This window comes from Arachis ipaensis, chromosome B04, assembly GCF_000816755.2.
Source record: "Arachis ipaensis cultivar K30076 chromosome B04, Araip1.1, whole genome shotgun sequence".
Lineage (NCBI taxonomy): Eukaryota > Viridiplantae > Streptophyta > Magnoliopsida > Fabales > Fabaceae > Arachis > Arachis ipaensis.
In genome coordinates, this window is record NC_029788.2 from 126,373,496 (window position 1) to 126,391,593 (window position 18,098).

Here is an 18,098-nt window from a genome sequence, read left to right on the forward strand (position 1 = left end):
TCCTATATTTATTCTATAAGAAATAATAAAAATAAACAACCAAGGAAAACAAAGTATTAGTAAATTTTCTGTTGTAGTAGGTAGTAACTAAACTATGTTTAAGATATAACATATTAACATCTCAATAGACACCCTTAAACTCTTCAATGCATTATCCAATCAAATCACTAGCTATGGAATTGTTATATTTATGTATTGAATCTTGTTGAATACTTTTACCTATATCTGTGCAACAAAGGTTGGTATGGATGGAACAGAGCAAAGTGGAGCAATGTGACATTTGAGCACCCTGCAAGGTTTGAGACATTAGCCATGGAGCCAAATAAGAAGGAAGAGATAATAAATGATCTTACTAAGTTCAAGAAGGGAAAAGAGTACTATGCCAAAATTGGCAAGGCATGGAAAAGAGGGTATTTGCTATATGGTCCTCCAGGTACTGGAAAATCTACCATGATAGCCGCAATGGCGAATTTCCTATACTATGATGTCTATGATCTTGAGTTAACATCAGTGAAGGACAACACACAATTGAGGACCCTATTGATTGAGACATCAAGCAAGTCTATCTTGGTGATTGAGGACATTGATTGTTCCCTTGATCTCACCGGAAAAAGGAGAAACAAGAGAAATGGGAAAGGGAATCAAGATAATGATGAATCTAATAAAGATCCTGTTAAAAATGCTGAAGAAGAAGACAATAAGGATAGTAAGGTAACATTATCAGGTAGGAACTTATGCCCCCACTATATATTTTTCTTTGCTTCAATTATATATTTATATAGAAATAATTTAGAAGTAAGATTCGAACCCGCAATCTTTTAAGTGAATATGAGAATACTATGCCATTTGAGTTATAATTCGTTGACAATTTATAATTATATCTTTGTGATTTAAAAACATTCAACTTAACAGAATATACTGACACATATTCGCTAGTGGTATGAGATGAATGAAAAAGATCTAATTACAAATTAAAAACTTGTGTAAGAATTTAACTAAAAATTTTTAAAATATAAAAATTTAATTACAAATTTGAGAAAATTATAAAAATTAACAGAATAATTTAATCTATAATTTAATTTTGAGGTGGTGAAATTTTCTTGATCTGTGTCACTATTATTATATATAGGGCTATTGAATTGCATTGATGGTATTTGGTCAGCTTGTGCTGGAGAGAGGATCATAGTTTTCACCACAAATTTTGTGGACAAGCTTGATCCAGCACTCATTAGGAGTGGAAGAATGGACAAACACATTGAGTTGTCTTATTGTTGCTTTGAGGCTTTTAAGGTTCTTGCAACAAACTACTTGGACATTGATGATCATCATCACCATCACTTGTTTTCCATTGTTGAGAGGTTGTTGGGTGAAGTGAATGTTACACCTGCTGATGTTGCTGAGAAGATCATGCCGAAATCGAACTCTGATGATTCCGAGATATGTTTGAAGAACTTGATTGAGTTTCTTGAGAGTGCCAAGAAGAAGGAGGAGGAGGAGGATGAAGAAGAATCAAGGTTGAAGGAGGAGAAAGAGAGGGAACATGGAGAGTTGAAGAATAATGGAGTGAAAGAGAATGGTTTCATCCACTGATTTTGGAATAAGTTAAATAAAACAAATAGAGATCCAAATGTAGTTTTGTTTTGTACATGATATCATTATTCCAATGATACATGAAATGGTGTATGCATGCTTTGAGTTACTGGAATAGTAGTATAAATTATGGGTAAATGGTCACATTCGTCTTCAAAAATTATTCATTTTTTAAATTAGTCTTTAAAAGGTTTTTTTAATTAAATTTATTCTTTAAAAATTTTAAATTAATTACATTAGTCTTTATTATATTTTTTTTGTTAACTGCGCCAAAATTTGTTAATGTAATACATTAAGTGATATTACAACATACACATAGGAACTTTAATTGACTATTAGCATGATAAGTTTACGAAATTAAATCAAATCAAAACTTAATTAAGGGAAGAACTTAAGGCATTGGAATCCCTTAATTTAGGATTGATTTGATCTAGTTTCATAAATTTATCATGTTAGTCACCAATTAGGACTACTAGGTATGTGTTGTAGTGTCACTTAACGTGTCACATCAACAAATTTTGACGTTGTTAGTAACAAAAATGACAAAAAGATTAAAATCACTAATTTAAAATTTTTGAAGGACAATTTAATTGAAAAAAATTTAAAAATTAATTTAAAAAATAAGTAATCTTTCAAAATTATTTTGACCATTTACTCCCAAAATATTTCTCTTGCATCCACAAGTGCACACAGAACAAATTGCACTCTTGATCGTGTAGAGAATTTAAGTTGCAGCAACAAACACTCAAACCAAGTGAAAGAATCAAAGGAACTTGAAAGCAGGGAGTATGATAGAGTAGTGATTGAATCTATCTACTCAAAGAAGTTGGAATTCAGTTAAAACAGTTAGAAGTCAGTAATGCTTAGCTGTCAGTTAGAGTTAGTTAGAAAAGTCTGTTAAGTGTCAGGCTGGCTCTTCAGTTAGTTACAACCCTCCATTTTTATTTATGTTCTGTGTTTGTATATATAGCAGAGCACTGCAATATTGTGATTAATTTTGAGCAATAATATTCATATCAGATTCAATCACAAAACTCTCTTTCTACTCTTCTTTCTTTCTTCTTCTCTACTCAGGCCTGGTACCTTTCATAGTATCAGAGCTTGAACCCGTAATCATGGCTGAAGAACAAGTTGCGCTGAAAGCAAGCTTCACATCCTCTCCAATCTCGATGAAGCTTGACGAGGACAATTTCCTACAATGGAAAGATCAGGCTGAGTTCACAATTGAAGGACATAACCTGCTGAATCACATAAGAAGAGAAGGAATACCAATAAGATTCAAAGAAAATAGTGAAGTGAATCCAGAATTCTCAGCGTAGAAGAGACATGATGCTCTGTTAAAGTCATGGCTCCTAGCCTCAATGACAAAGCCCTTCACCACCAGAATAGTATATGCGTACGAGGTATGGAGACGTCTTGATGATCACTTTACTTCTCAAATCAGAGCAAAAATTATACAATTAAAGCACAAATTGAGCACCGTCAAGATTAGAAGTTCTGTCAATAAATACGTACTTGCATTGAAAAGCACCATAGATGCATTGGCGTCCGTTGGAGAACCGATGAGAGAAAGCGATCATGTGAATGCAATTCTAAATGGCCTAACAGAAGAGTATGGATCCGTAATCACATCAGTAGTTGCAAGACCGGTTAGCATCACAGTTGGTGAACTTGAAGCACTTCTACTAACACACGAAAGCATGCTTGAAAGGTTCAGAAGACCAGAAGCATTAGTCCAGGCTAATCTTGCTCACACAAGAGGTGGATTTTGAGGAGGAAGATTAGGCAGAGGAGGAAGACCTTCATACAATGACAACAACAGATTTGAGCAAGGAAGACAATTTCAGAACAGCTATTTCCAGAAGAACAACTTCCAGAACAGTAATTTCCAAAACAATAATTTCCAGAATGGTGGCAATTTTCAAATTTTTCAGAATAACTCAAGATCTACTTCACAGTACAATGACAATTCAAGATTCACTCAAAGAGGCCACAATGAAAATCCAAGATTCATGCAGAATGGTGAGCGACATGTGTGCTAAGTCTGTGATAAGATTGGCCACACTACCAAGAATTGTTATTATAGATAAGAAAGGGACAACAACTATGGAGCTGACTTGAGGCCTGAAATGCACAACTCACAAGATTCACAAGCTAGCCAATCTTCTTCTCAACCACCTCATGCACTACTTGCAACTCCAGCAACTATTCATGGTTCAAACTGGTATTTGGACTCTGGAGCAACCCACCATATGACCTCAGATCAACAAAATCTGATGGAAGGACAAGCCTATGAAGGATCATACCAAGTGATCGTAGGGAATGGTTCAGTTTGCGAATCAATCTTGTTGGAAAATATCTCTTTAAATCTGATTTGAGCAATAGAGAATTCATTTTACAAAAATTACTGCATGTTCCTGAGATTACCAAAAATCTGTTGAGTGTATACCAATTTTGCTGTGACAATTCTGTCTATTTTGAGTTTCATTCTGACAAATGCTGTGTAAAATCTCAGGGAACCAGCGAAGTAGTTATCCAGGGAGTAGTCGAAAATGGAATGTACAAATTTCTTCACTTCAAACCATCAACCAAGTCTGCTTGTGTCTCAACATTGTGCAGCAAGGACAGCTTCTTGCTCTGGCATAATAGGTTGGGGCATGCCTCTAATAGTGTACTGTCCACTGTCCTTAAGTCTTGTAATGTAAATTTTAATTCCATATGTGAAGCTTGTTGTGTAGGCAAGTTGATAAACTCCGATTTCGTGATTTATCTTGTGCTTATTTTAGAGGATTTTACCACCTTTTCCCACATTTATTCAATGAAATAGCATGGTTTTGTAATTCTCTCTTGAATTGTGCTTAAGTGTAAAAACATATTTTTTAGGCCCTTAACTTGGTGATTTTGATTCACTTTAATTCTATTCGATGCCTTGATGTGTTTGTTGAGTGATTTCAGCTTCATAAGGCAAGTATTGGATGGAAGAAATGAGGAGAAAAGTATACAAAGTGGAGAATGCATGAAGAAACAAGAATTGAGAATTCATCGATGGGCACGCACGCGTACAAGGGGCGCACGCGCAGAAGTGATTTCATATAAGGACGCGCACGCGTATTTACCGCATCCGCGCGGATGAAGAAAACAGCCAATCGACGCGCACGCGCACATGGTGCGTACGCGCCGATACCAACATATGGCCCACTTAAAGGCAAAACGCTGGGGCGGTTTCTGAGCTGCCCAGGCCCAAATCCAACTTGTTTCTGAGTGTATTTCATGCAGAATTAAAGTCCAAGCAAAGGGGGAGCAATTAGTTAGTCAACATGAGCCTTTAGTTAGTTTTCTAGAGAGAGAATCTCCCTCTTCTCTCTAGAATTAGGTTAGGATTAGGTCAAATTGTCATGGATCCATGTTTAATTCCTTGCTTTCATCTTGTTTCTTTTATAATCTCTCATGTCTACATCTTGATTTTCTTAGTTGTAATGTTAATTTCTCATTTTGCTATCTTGTTTGTGATGATGAACTCATGTTGGATTTGGTTTACAATTAATGTAATTTGGTGTTAATGTCTCTTTCATGTTGATCTTACTTGCTATTATTGATTTCTTGCTTATGAAGTTATGGGTTTCCTTAATTTTAGAATTTTGTGATGTTTACTTTTATTGCACATTAGGTGTTTGATATAATGCTTCCTATAGTTTTTGAGTAGTTCTCTTGACCCTTGGCCTAGGCTAAGGGGATTGAGTGATCTTGAGTCCTTGGACTTTGTTGAATTGGTAATTTTAGAACCCTTGTGGATCAATTTGATAACCATTGACTCTAGCCTACTACTAAGTCAATTAGTAGCTAGGTTGGGACTTATGGATTGATGTTGATCAAGCAATTTGAAGTACTCCAAGCCTAGGAGTAGACATTACGTACTTAAGGCTTTGGTGAGTAGACCTAATGAGCTCGGTTCCGCATGATTATCAATGCTTGAATTATGACAAGGATGGTGATCTCAATTACCTAAATCTTAGCCAAGAGTCTCTTATCTAGCTTCTTTTAATTGCTTGTTTGATTTACTTTTCTTGCCATTTATTTTATTGCCCTCTTGTTAATCAAACCCCCCTTGTTTTCTCATAGCCAATAATTGATCACTTCATTGCTATCCTCGTGAGATGACCCAGAGTCTGAATACTTCGGTTATAAATTTATTGGGGTTTATTCTTTGTGACAACAAAAAATTTAATTTGATGCGAGAGTTGTCTGTTGGTTTGGAGCTATGCTCACAACGAAGTTCTTATTTCTACTAGAGAAATTCTAAACCATCGAGCAAAGACCTCGTTCGATCAAATTAATGGCGCCGTTGCCAGGGATATCAATTGTGCTATTTTATTGGCTATTGTACATATTGTGAATAGCTTGATTTTTGGTTTGTTTGTTGGCTTTTGCTAGTTGTAGGACTTTGTTTTCTTTGTTTCTTGTTAGTTTTATTTTTGTCTTCTTTCATCACTATGAATTCTCATCCTTTTAGCTATGAGTGTAGTTCAAACTATGTTGTAGGAAATGGAAGCTTTAATGAGGATGTGCATCAAGGATTTGGAAATCAAAGATGGGAAGAACCCCAAGCTTATGGACAACCTCCTCCGAACTCTTATGGGTATAATCCTAATCCTAATGCATACCAACCCAATGTGTGTGATGACCCTTACTGTGATTGTCAACCACAACCACCACATGCATATGAACCCCCTCCGCGACATAATTTTAAACTACCTCACTCACAAGCTTTCTACCACCATTTACCTCCATATGACCCCAACTCATACCCACCATACCAACCACCATATGAACCATATTTAGAACTACCACCTTTCCAATACCAATACTCCCATGAACCACAAAATTCATACACACCACCTCAAGGATTCCACCAATATGAACCACCTTCCAATTACAACAACCTTTCCTCAAACAATGAACCTTCTCTTCCACTATCATCTCCCGATGAAGCCCCATGTTGAAATTGAGAGATCTTGAATCTCATGTCTTAAGGCGACAAGAGGAGGATGAAAGGAAGTTTGCAGAGTTAAGAACAAAAATGGCTATCATGGTAGAAGCCATTAGTGACATGGTCTCATCCCGCCTAAGCCTATGTGATTAAGGCGCTCCCATTGTTGAATGTGGAGAAGCAACCAAAGAGCTTAGTGAAGGAGTGAACTTAAAGCTCCATGAAGAGGAGGATGAGTCAAGACAAGAAATGCAACAAGAGGAGGAGGTAGAAATTAGTGAACAAAAGGAAGTAGTAGTTGGATGTTTAGGATATGTTGAGCACGTAAAGGAATCTCCAGTCGCAGAGCCCTCTCCCACGAAGTTTGGAAGGGATGTTAAAGAGGAGAGTGATGTTGAGGAAGTGGATGGAGAGTCGAAGGAATTTGATCAAGAAGTGGATTCCATCATTAGTGATTTTTTGTCCACATTGATCAACCCTCTCGATGATCTTGTTGAGCCTACTTCCAGTGAATTAGAAAGCAATGTTGAGGAGGACGTGCAACTTTCCAAGGCAATTGGTGAATGACGAATTGGAAGAAGTGTCCCAAGCAACAAGCCCTCCTATCTACGATGATTCCGCATCAACATATGATCCTTTCGAGTTTGAAGAATCCCTCCCCACTGTGCTTGAAATTGATGACGAGGTAGACTTCACTAAACTTCCTATCTATGATGAGAGTGATGGAGAAGAGCTAGAAGAAATTGGTGAAGAAGAGTGTGAACTTGAAGAAGCTTGGCAAGAGGTAAAGCTCGAAGAACCTTGCCAAGTGGTGGAAGCCTCTAGAAGATGGTGGACGGGAGTAGAGCGTGCTTTATCAAGATCATTGGGAACTCTTCCATCTAGGTTGTCATCCAATCTTTCATTTGAGTGGGTAAAACTTCTAACTCTTAGCTTTATTATTTCACTTGAGTATAGTTTGCTTGAGACGGATGGCCAACTTAGGGCGCTTTGTGGAATTAAGCGAAAAAGGAGGATGTTTAGTGGTTGGCGTTGTAAATCTAGACTCATTATGGTTGGAAGCTCAAAATTGAAGAGCATGGATTGGTGTAATGCTCAATTAAGTGGGTCTAGGAGGATAGTTTGGTGCTTTCATGAGAATTCAACTTTCTTGTCACCCGGACAGAATCAAGGCGATTAATTAGAAGATGGGTACAAAGATAAGATATGGGATCCTGGATCACACCATGAAAACCAATTTTGGGACCTCATATCTTGGAGAGAACCTCACCAAAGCTTGGTGAAAATGGTTGGAACTTCTGACAACCAATTGAAGGACAAGCACTCTTGGAGGTTCAAGGATGGATACAAGCATAAACCACCTTGACAAGGAACCTTCCAAATGTCCAACTTAAGGACTTAAACCAAAAGTGCTTAGTGAGAGACACCCCACCATGGTAAACTCTTTCCATTCTCTTGTATATATAATGAATGAATGAAACGGGTTCCATTGTATATAGTTTCTTTACGTCTCAATATATTTTGCTTTGCTTGCTAAGGAGTTTATAGATTCTAGGTCTTAATTAGGGATGATTCCTTGAATTTGAGTTTTTGCTTGAATTGCAAGTTTCCTCAATTTGTTTGAAAAATTCCCAAAAATTCAAAAATATGTTTAATCTTGCATCTTAGCTAGTTTTAGAGTCTTAAAAGAGATTGGGAGGATTTTGAAAAAAAAAAAAAGCACCAGCCACGCGCAAGTGCATAGTGCGCGCACGTCGGCTGCGCATCTAAGCTTTCTGGGCCAAGGACCAGAGAGTTGTGCCACCTATGGGCCAACTCTGTGCTTTAACCACGCGGACGCACGCTGTACGCATCCGCATCCCTTTGTGTTTCCTTACCTACGCGTTGGCACACCTGGCGCCTCCGCACCCTATCATCAATCAACCCATCCACGTGCAAGCGCACAGCGCGCGCACGCGTCGATGCATTTTTGCATCACCCAAGCCAAAAGACCCGAGAGTTATGCCAACTTTGGGCCCCTTTTGTGCCTCTGGCCCAGCTCACCCACGCGGACGCGCACCGTACGCGTCTGCGCTCATTCTCGATTCCCTCATCTACGCACAAGCGCATGTAACGCTTCCGCGCCACTCCTTTATCCTCTCACCCACGCGGACGCGCATGGTGCGCGCCTGCGTGGATTCAAATTTCCACTTACCCCAGGGACGCAAAGCCCTAGCGCATTCACGCAGCCCTCCACTCCCCTTCTCTAACATCTCTCCTTCTTCTTTTCTCCCTAACCAGCGCCCTCATCCCTCTCCCTTCCTCTCTGTCTCACCTCTCTTTCTTCCCTCTCACCATTCTCACTTCTCTTTCCCCTCTCTCTCTCAACCATTCTCACTCCCTGCTCCATCGCCATCGACAGCCGCGACTCCATTGTCGCCGGTAAGCCTCCACCGTGACCACCAACTCTCTCTCTCTTCTTCCCTTTCTCTCTTTTCCTCTTCCTTCCTAACCCTTCCTCTCTGACCTCGCCCCTGCTCTATCTCCCTTCTCTGTTTCGACGCCACCCGAGAGCTACCACGAGCTCCAGTGCACCGCCGCTAGCAGCACCACCTTGCTGCCCTTTCTGTCTCCTTCCCCATTTCTGCTTCTTTTCTGTCTTCCAGGTCTCTGCCTTCCCCTGTTCTGTTTCCTTTACTGCTTTGTGTTAATTCTGTTAATTAGCTTAGTTAGTTAGAAATGCATGTTAGTTAATTAGGTGGTTAGAGAATCTGGGCTGAGTAGTGGATTTAGGTTTGTTCTGAATAATGATGATGACTGAAAGTGTTGCTGTTTTATTGATTCTCTTGCTTTGTTTGTGCTGTATGGTTTGCTCCTATGCCAATTTAGGCTTGTTTGAATTGATGATGCTGTGTTTTTTATTATGGCTGTGTGAAGTGAACCAGCTGCTAAATATTTTTAATAATTGCTTGTGCAGTGGTTATTTTTCTTAATGAATTCAAGTTGTTTTTGCTGCTGTCTTGTTCCAATTTAAACTCAATCTCTTAACCCAACATGCGTATTTGTTTAAGTTCGTGTTGAACACTTGTGGTTGGGTATGAACTTCAGTGAATAGCATGCTACCTGAATTCATTATCTTTATTCAATTGGGTAGATTTGGTGCTGTATTTTAAGCCAGTATTTTTGTTCATCGTTAAAAGAAAGAATGTTAATTGTTGCTGGCTAGTTTAGTTTAATTTGCTTTTTAATGTTTTGCTGCTGAAAGATTGGCTTAATTGTTCAATTCATATGAACTCATATATGATTTTCGTGCTTTTAATTGTTAATGAATTCATATGGATTAAAATTGCTTATTTGAATTTGGGAAATGGCCAATTTGCTACTGAAATGCTGCCGGATTTTTCCTAACCATGTTTCATGAAATAACACTGTTTAATTGATGCAACAAGCTTCTATTTGACGATTTCTGTGTCAATAAGGTTTTGTTTGCTAAATGGTTTTGGGAAACTCCTCAAGGACATGTTTGCAGGTTTTGGTCATGCTTATAGTACTTTTTGCCTATTTGCAATACTAATTTGCTTATATGCATTGAATAGTTCGATTAAGTTTTCAGATTGACCATAACTTCAGACTCTCTTGAAATTTTGTGCCTCTTTTGTATAAACACACAAGTTTGAAAGTTTTCAATCTATGTGACTAATTGATTCATTATATTCATACCTAATTTCATTAAGTCACATGGATCATGAGGTTTTCCATTCTTATTTGAACTTATGACTTTTATGCATTGTTGGAATTGGTGTTAAATGTTGCTTGATTTACTTGTTTCTCAAGGTTTTGATTTCACTAACACCACTAGTGATCTTCACATTGATTGATAACTTGTTCCCATATTGGTTGCTTTTTGGCAATATCATATTTCATCATCAATGACTTGATGCATTTCATGATTGTGAGTATGCTTGCATCCATACTTTGTACACTACTTTTAATTGAACCGATAATTGTCATATCACTGATTTTTTAACTAATTTCTAATTCTAACTTGATTAACCAACTGATTTCTTCTTTTTGTTTTGAACATGACTCCTTAATCATTCTTTTTTAGTATGGAATTTCTTAGGCTCAATGAACAAGTTTTTTTTGCAATTATGGTTTGAATTCTTGGTTTGTGACTTAGTTTGAATTCTGAATTCTGTTACTTGCATTTCAAGAATTCTCTTCTCTTCACTCAATTCATGAATATGTTTTACTTTGAGTACTTTATATCTACTTGGCTAGTTGCTTATATCATATCATAAATGTTTTTTAGGATGTCAGACAAAGGAAAAGCTATAGCCACTACTTCAAAGAAGAGAAAGCGCTCTAAAACCTCTACCCCTTCACCCTATGCAAATTATGCTAAAAATCCCCTAAATGAAGTGGACAAAGAAAATCAGCTACTCCCATCCACTGATCCAATCAAATTCCCCAACCTCTACTGTGAGCTTTGCTTCCCTAAATTCCGGAAGACGAACCTGAACATTGAGAAGAAGCTAGTCCTTCCTAATGATGTGAGACGCGCCATCAATAGCCATATTCTGGAGTTGGGATTGGACTTTGTTGATAGAGATTTGGGAAGGATAAACATTTCATGGGTGAGAAAATTCTACTGCAACTTCTTCCGTGCCACTCTTGATTCAGTCCAGCTGAGGGGTAGAGAGATTCTGATCACTGAGGCTGCCATTGGGGAGGCATTGCTTTGCCGACCTCGCACTGATGGCACATGCGCTTATCAGCAGGCAGAGGTAGCCATCCACTGCATGACATTCGATTATGAGGTGCTGAAGCGCATGATTGCCACACCTGATGCCCCTTAGGTGATGAATTCTAGTAACAAGAAGCCCAAGGGGATGCTATTCGCTTATCTATCGAGAGAGGCTAGAACTTGGCAGCATATATTCGCCCATTATGTCTTGCCCACCACTCACTTCTCAGAGATTTCGATGGATATGCTGGTTCTGATTGGGTGTGTGATGGAGGGGAAGGAGGTAGACTTCCCCCGGCTGATTAGGCAGAGTATGTGGCGTGCACATATCCGTGGCCTCCTGCCATTTCCTACCTTGGTCACCAGTATGATTGAGATAGCTGATGTCCCGTGGGAGGACGATGATGTGACACCACCACCCCTAGATGACGACGACAAGGAGGTTACCATTCCATAGGGTGGGTGGGTGCACGAGAAGCCTCCACTCAAGCACCGTTCTCGAGCCAGAGTAGTGGTGGAGGTAGCTCAGCCCTCATCATCAGCAGTAGCAGCAGCAGGACCCCCTCTACTTCAGCAGCCACAGCATCCTTACCACCACCACCTACACTTGAGCCGACATACCTATTGGTGCAACGCCTGTTTCACTTCATGGATCACAGCGAGCGTCGTCTCATGCGACGTCTCGACCGCATAGACCAGGTGTTCGTATCACAGGGCATCGAGCTACCTCTGCTCCCAGACTCTCCCGCCTCCGACGAGCAGGACTACCACCCCAATTGGTTGAATTTTTTTTTTAGAACTTGCTTGAATTATACACTTTGTGGATCATGTTTTGAGTTTAAGAACACAAGCATGAGAGTTTTGAGCCTAATTGTGTGGTTACATCATATGACCACTTACTTTCATTCTTGTGTGCATTATTCTCTTTCTATAAGTGTAATCTTTAATTTGTTTGATTCTTTATGTCCATTATTTTGTGTATACATGCAATTGTATGATTGAGGCCATTATTCAAATAGCTCACTTACCCAAATAGCTAACCTTTTATCTTCCATTGTTAACCAATCTTGAGTCTATGCTTAACCCATTTGTTCTTAATTGTAGCACATTACAAGCCTAAGTGAAAAATAATAAATGTCCCTTGTTTGGATCTTTGATTAGCTTAGGCTAGTGAGAGTGTTTATCATTTGATTTTGAAAAAGTTGGGAATATTGGGAAGAGATAAAAATATGTGTGTGTTTTTATTAAAAATTTTAGGAATTGGGTACACACTCATATATATTAATCATGTGTAAACCATATGCATTGATATTCTTGTATATATTATAGTAAAAAAATGCAATAAAAAGGAAACAAAATGTCCCAAGGTTTAAAGTTCAATAAATTCAATGCATATGTGTGGTGATCAAAAAGAGAATACATGAGTGTATGAAAAAGTGAAGAATGGATAGCTAGATTTGTTTAAAATTGTTTAGGTTGTCACAAGTCTCACCAATTGCCTTTTTCTGTTTCTAAATCTGTATACACAGCACCTCTTGAACTAGTATATTTTGACATTTGGGGTCCTGCCCCCACTCCTGATACTAATGGAAACTTCTATGTTATTTTGTTCACTGATGAATTTTCCAAATTCTCTTGGTTGTACCTCATTAAAGCAAGGTCTCAGCTCAAATTAGTGTTTATTTCTTTCCAACGTATGGTTGAGTTGAAATTAAATACTAAGCTAAAAATGTTACAAACTGATAATGCTACTGAATACACTAGTTTATCTAAAGAACTGTAGGCACAGGGAATTATGCACAGGTTTTCATGCCCCTATGTACATCAACAAAACGGCAATGTTGAGAGAAAGAATAGACATGTAGTGGAGAAAGGACTTGCAATGCTTGCTGGAGCTGGCATGTCCACAACATATTAGGGGGAAGCCTTCTCAACAGTAGTAAACTTAATCAACCAACTCCCTACACCAACTCTTGACAACTACTCGCCTATGGAGAAGCTTTTTGGAAAGAAGCCAAATTATGACACTTTAAGAGTCTTTGGCTGTCTTTGTTTTTCTCATCTAAGACCTTACAACAAACATAAACTGGACTTTCGTTCTGCTCCATCAGTTTTCATAGGATACAGTTTGATTCACAAGGGCTATAAATGCCTCACACAAAGTGGCAAGATAATAGTGACAAGAGATGTAGTTTTTTATGAAAGCAAAGTTCCCTTTAAAGAAGGAAACTTCTTTAGCAGCAACTCAGATAAGGACAGCTCAGAATTCACAATTCATGCCTTACCAAGAATACCTCTTTTACCAAAATTCATGTCTCAAGGACCCTATCTCTCAACACATTTGCAGCAACAAACTCCTCCCCACATAACCACATCAGATACCAGCCCAATTATATCACCTAACAACACAACCCTGCAACCCACCTAATTCATCCAAAACTCACTCAGCCAGTCAACATCACCAATACCTCATATACCACAACCTGAAAACCAAATACATCAACCTATGTCACAACCTGTAGCTCTATCTAGTTTCCAATTTCAATTCCTATCTCTGACTTGGAGGTTGTCCTACCACCACTTACAGATGATACTGCTCAACCAAGCACCAGCAATATACATCCTATGATCACAAGGAGTAAACATGGAATTTTCAAGCCCAAAGCACTACAAGCCACAGTTGAACCTAGAAGTGTCAAAGAGGCATTATCTCACCCTGAATGGAAGAGAGCCATAGATAATGAATATGAAGAACTAATGAGGAATTCAACATGGAAGCTGGTACCACTGCCACAAGGGGGAGAAGCTATTGGAAGTAAGTGGATATTTAGAGCTAAGTACAATGCTGATGGCTCGTTGCAGAAACATAAGGCCAGATTAGTTGCACAGGGGTTCTCCCAAAAACCTGGTTTTGACTTTATTGAAACCTTTAGTCCAGTAGTGAAGCCAACTTCGATAAGAGTAATCCTAACAGTGGCATTGGCAAATGACTGGAGCATTAAGTAGTTTGATGTCAACAATGCCTTTCTCCATGGTGACTTGAGTGAAGATGTTTACATGAGGCAGCCTCAAGGGTATGCAGTTGGAGACAGTAGCCTGGTTTGTAAGCTTACAAAAAGAACTATACGGTCTTAAACAAGCACCCAGGGTTTGGTACCACAAGCTTTGCATAGAACTTAACCACTTAGGATTCAATGCTACCAAATCAGATGTTTTAGTTTTCTCAAGATTCACCAAAGGAACTAGCCTCTTTGTTTTGGTGTATGTCGATGACATCATCATCACTGAAAACTCAAAAACTGATATCAATCAGGTGATTCAGCAATTAAACAGCAAGTTTGCACTCAAAGATTTGTGTGACCTGCATTATTTTTTAGGAATACAAGTCTCTAAAACGAGCAATGGTGGGCTGCTACTTACTCAAGAAAAGTATGCAAAGGACCTACTTCTTAAGGCTGGAATGGATGGATGCAAGCCTTGCCAAAACCCCTTTCCCTCATCGTCAGGATCTCTAAATTTGGAGGAGAAAACTTTCAAGATTTCAAACTGTACCGGTTAGTAGTTGGAAGTCTTCAATATCTGACTATTACAAGACCTGAACTAGCCTATGCTGTAACAAAGTTTCACAGTTCCTCCATGACCCTCTGCTTGAACATTGAAAGCTGGTGAAAAGAATCTTGAGGTATATTAGTGGGACTTGTAACTATGGGTTGCATCTGCATAGGAGCAAGTCCATGCAAATCACTGCATACAATGACTCAGACTGGGGTGGTGATCCAGATGATTGAAAATCTACAGGGAATTTTTATGTTTTCTTAGTCAAAAATCTCATCTCTTGGAGTGCAAAGAAGCAGACAGTTGTGGCAAGATCCAATACTGAGGTTGAATATAGAGTTTTAGCAGACTTGGTAGCTGAATTAATATGGCTCAAAAACTTGATGGTTGAACTAAAAGTAGATCCCCGAGCTCCTCCCCTGATGTATTGTGACAATCTCAGTGCAGTCCTGCTAGCTGCAAATTCCATCCTGCACTCAAAATCAAAGTATTTTGAGACTGACCTCCACTTTGTCCGAGATTATGTAACAAAGAAAGTAGTAGCTGTTAGTCATATTCCTGGTTCAATGCAAATAGCAAATGTGCTCACAAAAGCACTACCTAGTGCTGCCTTTCTGCAATTTCGATCATTGCTGAATGTAGAAGAGAATGGGCCGAGTAGTGAAGGAGGAAGACAGAAGACAAAATAGTTAGAAAGTGGGAGGTATGCAAAGAACTTAAGTTGCAGCAACAAACACTCAAACCAGGTGGAAGAATCAAAGGAACTTGAAAGCATGGAGCATGATAGAATAGTGATTGAATCTAGCTACTCAAAGGAGTTGGAATTCAGTTAAAACAACTAGAAGTCTGTTAGACAGTTAGAGAAGTCTGCTAAGAGTGCCAGGCTGGCTCTTCAGTTAGTTACAACCTTCTATTTCCATTTCTATTCTGTGTTTATATATATAGCAGAGCACTGCAACATTGTAATTAATCTTGAGCAATAATATTCATATCAGATTTAATCACAAAATTCTCTCTCTACTCTTCTTTCTTTTTTCTTTTTCACTCAGGCATGGTACCTTTCAGATCGATTTGTATATATCAATTTCATGCATTATTTTTTCTTTTATTTCTATAAAAGTATCGATATTTAAGTTTTACTATTGCAATTTTAATATACCTTAATTTGAATTTGCATGAGAAGGTTAAGAGTCTTCAATTAAAGAATTTTTTCTATAAAGTCTCACGTAATCTAAAAAAAATAATTATGATATTTTAAATTAACTTTAGAATAAATTAAACCTGCTTAATTTTTAATATTTTCTAAAAGAGAATGAACAATTTTAACTTTCATTTATTCCTTTGTAAATTTATTAATTAGTGAGCCAAGAAGTAATAGCTCAAATGACATAATCTTCCCATACTCAATTAAGAGGTTGCGGGTTTGAGTCTCCATATCTTCGGTGAAAAAAAAATTATTAATTAGTGATTAGTGAAACAGGAAGCAGAAAATAGTTGTTCTGTGCGCACGCACAAGTACGTGCGTACGCACAGATGCCCTGTTTTGCAAAATTTTTTTCTTCAAAATTCTAAGGTACCAAGCCTTAGTTTAATCAAAACCAAATACCAAAACATGCAAGAACCCATTAAATTCATGATCCAAACCAGAATTAATATAACTAACTAAAAATTAATTTTCTATACTTTCTCTTTTTCAAAACATAGTTCACTACTCTAAGAGTTTAAACTTTATGCCATTAATAGAAGAATTTTAATCGCCTCAGAAGTGGGAAAAGAGGGAGGTATAATGGACAATTCACAATTGATTATGAAAACAAATTGCACCGCAGTCTTAGCTCCTGTATTTAAAGTTCTTTTAGCATCAAAATTCAAAACAAGGCCCAAATATAAAAACTCATCATTTTTAGCTTTTTAATCTTTAATTCATCCAAATTATTGGTCGGTACGAAGTCAAAGTAGTATGCATATATTAATACATACACACATTGTTGTCACATACTCCTAATAACTACGTATCCATGTTAATACCAATCAATTATCTCATTTATGCTAGTTAAATTGCCACAATTTTTAGAAGTAGAACTTTAGAAACGTTAAATAAAATTGAAGTGCACCAAAAAGTGGGGTCCAATGCTAACAAAAAAACGTATGTGTCTAAATATGGGAGAAATTAGGGTATATATATTGATATAGGAATACTTGAATCATCCAAGACAAAACTACATATCCTTTCATTGCAATGTCAACAAAAATGTTATTATTGGTTGATTTTGGTATGGTATTTTTGGTACTTATAAATGTTATTATTAGTGTTGAAGCTAGGCCAAGGGCATTCTTTGTGTTTGGAGATTCACTTGTTGATAATGGAAACAACAACTATTTGTTTACAACTGCTCGTGCTGATTCACCTCCTTATGGTATTGATTTTCCAACTCGCACACCAACTGGTCGTTTCTCTAATGGCTACAACATTCCTGATTTCATCAGTTAAGTAATAATATACATGTTAATTAGAGTTTCATTTTTGATAATGTAAAGAATTTTACATGTTTATTTAATTAAATTTATTTATTTAGACTTACACATGGTTATCTTATTTTGAAGAAGTGATTTGATATATTTGATTAATTAAATTATTATCTAACGAAGTAATTTGGATTGGTCGAGCGGTCAGTTCATTCGTCTACTTAAATAAATGTCAAAAGTTCGAATTGCAGCAACTCATTGATCAGTCTTAAATGGAACTCAAATTCACGACGTTTTTTATCCTTCGAGTTGAGGATATCATAGGCAACTAAAAAAAATTATTATCTAACAGTTTTTAATTATTGATGTAATATTATATATATAATTAATTATTTGTGTAAAACTATTTTATACTAACAAGACGTAAAAATTAAATTCATGTTAATTATTATCATTATTATTATTTTCATCATCTTAGTACTCGTGATGTATCTATAACAAGCTTGGTTCAGGTATGAGACTTGGTGCCGAATCTACATTGCCATATTTGAGTCCGGAATTTAAAGGAGAGAAGCTCCTAGTTGGTGCCAATTTTGCTTCAGCTGGAGTTGGAATCCTTAATGATACTGGAGTTCAGTTTGTAAGTTAATTAATTAATTAATTAATTAATTAATTAATTAATGATTACTCATTGCTTACGATTAAAATTAAAGTGCAGATATTCTATTGAATGTGACATTGACACACAACCAACAATATATGTTGAATTGTTGA

The 18,098-nt window shown here is 37.5% G+C and overlaps 3 protein-coding genes and 1 long non-coding RNA gene across 5 annotated transcripts in view; all 4 read left to right on the plus strand.

Annotated features, from left to right (window-relative positions):
* Window positions 1-1,699, plus strand: part of LOC107637254 (AAA-ATPase ASD, mitochondrial) — a 3,804-nt gene extending 2,105 nt beyond the window's left edge. Inside the window, exons 2-3 of one of the 2 annotated variants that reach the window (XM_021121983.1) lie at window positions 239-724; window positions 1,163-1,699. In XM_021121983.1, coding sequence (XP_020977642.1) covers window positions 239-724; window positions 1,163-1,590 — 914 coding nt within the window. In that variant the 3' untranslated portion in view covers window positions 1,591-1,699. Of the gene's footprint in view, window positions 1-238; window positions 725-1,129 lie in introns of both variants that reach the window. The other variant, XM_016340687.2, reaches the window with a different exon arrangement.
* Window positions 3,101-4,239, plus strand: LOC110270797. Its single transcript, XR_002360429.1, has 2 exons — window positions 3,101-3,920; window positions 4,106-4,239. It is a non-coding gene; the product is annotated as an uncharacterized LOC110270797 (long non-coding RNA).
* Window positions 13,929-14,309, plus strand: LOC110271621 (uncharacterized mitochondrial protein AtMg00820-like). Its single transcript, XM_021122628.1, has one exon. It carries the CDS (start codon window positions 13,929-13,931, stop codon window positions 14,307-14,309), a length of 381 nt encoding a protein of 126 aa, XP_020978287.1.
* The window catches only part of LOC107638125 (GDSL esterase/lipase At5g33370-like), a 4,577-nt gene continuing 3,544 nt past the window's right edge, over window positions 17,066-18,098 (plus strand). Inside the window, exons 1-2 of the mRNA XM_016341297.2 lie at window positions 17,066-17,344; window positions 17,837-17,964. Coding sequence (XP_016196783.1) covers window positions 17,098-17,344; window positions 17,837-17,964 — 375 coding nt within the window. The 5' untranslated portion in view covers window positions 17,066-17,097. The remainder of the gene's footprint in view (window positions 17,345-17,836; window positions 17,965-18,098) is intronic.

Excerpts from the sequence above, each read along its gene's own strand:
- LOC110271621 (XM_021122628.1), top strand. The coding sequence starts at position 13,929 with ATGATCACAAGGAGTAAACATGGAATTTTCAAGCCCAAAGCACTACAA.